The 4,026-nt window shown below is 37.7% G+C and overlaps 1 protein-coding gene across 6 annotated transcripts in view; it reads right to left on the bottom strand.

Annotated features, from left to right (window-relative positions):
* The window catches only part of LOC107676388 (AN1-type zinc finger protein 3-like), a 28,354-nt gene that overhangs the window by 7,490 nt on the left and 16,838 nt on the right, over positions 1–4,026 (bottom strand). For 3 of the 6 annotated variants that reach the window (XM_016470924.1, XM_016470921.1, XM_016470925.1), the window contains exon 6: positions 27–555. In XM_016470924.1, coding sequence (XP_016326410.1) covers positions 401–555 — 155 coding nt within the window. In that variant the 3' untranslated portion in view covers positions 27–400. Of the gene's footprint in view, positions 1–26; positions 556–2,166; positions 2,259–4,026 lie in introns of those variants that run through there. The other 3 variants (XM_016470922.1, XR_001632735.1, XM_016470923.1) reach the window with 3 other exon arrangements.

The raw sequence follows: 4,026 nt of genomic DNA, 5'->3' as shown, positions 1-4,026 counted from the left end.
TTCCCAGGGGTCTCGATCGATCGATGTGTTTCCCCTGGAGTCGATCGCAGCCTCTGAGACGAGAGCAGTTCTCCAAAGCAGACTGCCAAATTCATCTGACCTACTGACCTGCGTTTGGATGTGTGGAGGGACAGATAACAGAAAGTTAAGGCTGTGCGGGTCGCCTGTGTGTGATGAGCACGAGGCTACTGAGAGGGGTCACAGGTCAGAGGTCAAGCAGGGGTGTAGGTCCTCTGAGATGTGTTGGAGGAAAAAAGATGCCACTAACAGGTGAGTGAGTCATGTGGTCGGTGGACAAGTGTGTGTGTGTGTGTGTGTGTGTGTGAGTGAGAGAGAGAGAGAGAGAGAGAAAGAGAGAGAGAGAGAGAGAGAGAGAGAGAGAGTGTGTGTAGGGGGGCGTTCAAGAGCACTCCTCTCCGATGCGCTGGCAGGTTCGGCCCACCTTGCGGTCCAGTTTAACCATCTTCAGCACAGCTTCCTCTCGGCCACGGCCCAGGTGGTCAAACATACAGTCGTGTTGCTCCGGCAACCGGTGCAACATGCAGAACACATAACCTGAGAACAAGAGAGAGGGAGAGCGATCAAAATGAGATGAAAGTGTTGTACAATCTGCTCAAGGTTGATTTTAATAGCACAGCACGTAACACTCGGTTTAACGAATTTTTTTAACAGCATGCTTGAGAGCACATCTTGTTCCCCACACGTGCCGCCTCTTTAAGACATCAGGAATGGCTCTGAAAAGTCACTAATTACGTCACTGTTAACCCAGCTGAAGTGTTGGCTTTTTAAATGAATGCCAGAGAGCTGGCACAGAGATTATAATGAGCTCAGATCATTTCTAAGTAAAAAGAAAAGGATTTTAGTGGTGCTTGCCCATGCAGTGCAACACTGGCATGATGGAGTTGTTGGAGGTGCTTACAAACTGTAACAAGTAAAAAAGAGCCCACCTCCGAGTCTCTATGATATCCTAAAGCTAGATATTGCTTGGGTCCATCCTTCAGTGCAATTATGTGTAGTGCTTTTTTGCCATTTTTTCCCCTCTCCAAATCTAATTTCAGTTCTCAATTTAGTGTTCAGTTGGTATAAAAAAAATTGTGCATTTAAGATTGTTTGTAGCTTAGCTATGTTAGAAGCCAAATATAACAAAATATAAAAAAATATATTAAAAACTCAAATATTTGATAATTTGAAAACAAATTAAAAAAAGGAAAGGAAATGTATCAGCAGAAAAGTTGCCACCAAGGTGCTATTCATTTTATTTAAAAGCAAAATAATATAAAAATTGATTATTATAATAATATGAAAAGCAAAAAAAGTAATAAATAGTTCAAATTAAATAAATAATAAAATAAAATGTTTAATAAAATAAAAAATAAATTAAACAAATAATAATAATAAAATACAAAAAATAATGCCAAGTCTTTATGATATCCTAAAGCTAGATATGGCTCGGGTCTCTCTTTCAATGCAATCCTATGTATTTTTCTTCTCTTTTTTTTTCTTCTCTCCAAATTAAATTTCAGATTCAATTTAATTTCAGTTTCAATTTAGTGGTTTATTGGTATGACCAAAAGAAAATAAAAAAGTGTATTCAGATTTGTTTGCAGTTTGAAGCTAAATAATATATTTTTTAAAGCATGAAAAATGCTAAATATTTTATACATTTTATTTTATTAAAAAAAAATTATAAAATCCAATCAAATAAAATAATAAACTAAAGAAGGGCGTTCTGCCAGATGATTTGAGGTATCATTCATGATAATAAGACAAATGTGCAGTGTTAAAATCACCAAACAGAGAAATAGCTATGCAAGCAAACCCCACTAACTAAAAGTTAGACAGTCGTACATTGGGAGTGTAATGAAATTAAATCTGAAATTATATATAAAAAAAATTAAAAAAGAATAATAATACAATTAAAGAAAGTTTATTGGACATCAAATCCTTTAAACCAACCACTAACTATAGGTAGGCCAAAAGTAGGCTGACTTCTTGTGTAAAAACTGTGATCTGAGCTCATTTCCAAGTAAATAAAAACCAGATCTGCACACGGAGGAGGATCCATTCCATCCTAAGAGCCTCATTAAGAGAGTCTCGTTAAGCAGTTTAATATATTCATTAATACACATGGTGTTTTTAATGAGTCAGAGATGATTAAAAGCTTACAATGTTTCAATTACTGCAGCCACAGAAGAGCTGCACGGCACTGCACACACCAGTGCATCATGTAGTGCTATTCAGGAGCGACGTCGCTGAAGCTGCAGCCACACGGTAAAAAATGTGCATATATATTGTAGATGAGTTGTCAGCTTTTGAATTGTCTGATGAGAAAGAAAAACATTGTGCAGCGTTGTTCTCACTGACTGCATGCAACCATGAACAAAGCATAATGTGCTGCCCAATTCATGAAAGATTCACTCAATTGAGGCGGTTCATATTAATAAATTGGCTGAATCGATTAGCAGAGGTCTGAATCAGTCAAACACTTGAAGGAGTACTTACCCAAAAACCAAAACTAGCGGAAAAATTACCCTCAGGCCATCCAAAATGTAGATGTGTTTCTTCATGGGAACAGATTTGGAGAATGTAGCATTCCATCACTTGCTCATGAGACTCCAAACAGCTGATAAAAACATCACAATAATCCACGCCACTCCAGTCCATCAGTTAATGTCTTGTGAAACGTAAATTTTGTAATAAACAGATCCATCATTAAGACGTTTTTATCTTCAAACCATCGCTTCTGGCTAAAATGAGTTCTCTATCCATAATATTGCTTTCTCCAGAGACAAAGTCATCTTGTCTAAATCAGGAGAGAAATATGCACAGATCAAGCACCGTTTATAAGTGAAAACAGTTCTAAACAAATATGTCAGTAAATTTTCATGTGAGAGGACAACATGGGATGGAATTTTTCACTGGAGAAACCAATATTATGGAATGTGGACTTGGCCAGAAGCAAAGGTTTAAAGTAAAAATGCCTTAAGGGTGGATTAGTTCCTTACAAACACTCAGCTTTTCACTTCACAAGATGTTAACTGACAGACTGGAGTGGCGTGGATTACTTGTGGATTGTTGTGATGTTTTTATCAGCTGTTTGGATCATTCTGACGGCACCCATTCACTGCAGAGGATCCATTGGTGAGCAAGTGATGGAATGCTAAATATTCTGATGAAGAAACAAACTCACCTACATCTTGGATGTAAATTTTCTCGTTTGAACCAGGGATGCACCAAAAATTATCTGGAGAAAATGGCATTTTCGGTTTTTGGCCAAAAGACAATAACGGCTGAAAATATATGGCGTGCCGCATATATACCCGCAGGTTTCACTCTCCCTATAGCAGTCGTCACTGAGCGGTGAGACGCTCCGCTTAATATTCCTCTCTATGAATGTGCGTTCAACGGAGTTGCTGACGGCCCATGCGAATGCTCACAAAGTCCACTCAAATAAAGCACTGACACGAAATTTCTATGTATCATACTTGTTCCTGTTAGGGTTGTGACGGTGAGGAAATTTTCCCACTGGTTAATCGATGTGTGACAACACCGATAATACCGGTATCACCGTGGGGGCAGGGGCGTTCCCTCTTTTCCTCGCTTTCCTTCGCTTTTAAATAGCTTGCAAAAGCGGTGTGCGCATTTTACTTTCACTTTCAAATAGTGGCAATTCGGCGTAAAGCAATTGTTCGTTTTTAGTTCATTTGAATTTTCCCTCTTTTCCTCGCTTTCCTTCGCTTTTAAATAGTTTAGCGAATTAGCATCAATTTGGCGTCAATTGCTTGAATGCAACAACAAAATACAACGTCAAACTCGCTTTAGCCTATATATAAAACATAGAACTTTTAACAAACCGAATAAAAATACACCATGCTATAGGGCAGGCTATGCCTAATATAAAATAACAAATAACTTACATAAAGTTTAAATAGGTAGCCTATACAAAACTGGAAATAAGTAAACATGTACAATATATAACCAAATAAATAAGAAACGTAGAAAGTTTATTAGCAAAACGAATAAGAA

Source organism: Sinocyclocheilus anshuiensis, unplaced genomic scaffold (assembly GCF_001515605.1).
Source record: "Sinocyclocheilus anshuiensis isolate Anshui unplaced genomic scaffold, SAMN03320099.WGS_v1.1 scaffold961, whole genome shotgun sequence".
In the NCBI taxonomy this organism is placed as follows: domain Eukaryota; kingdom Metazoa; phylum Chordata; class Actinopteri; order Cypriniformes; family Cyprinidae; genus Sinocyclocheilus; species Sinocyclocheilus anshuiensis.
The sequence above is the reverse complement of the archived record's forward strand: the minus strand, read 5'-3'. Positions and strand labels throughout refer to the sequence as shown.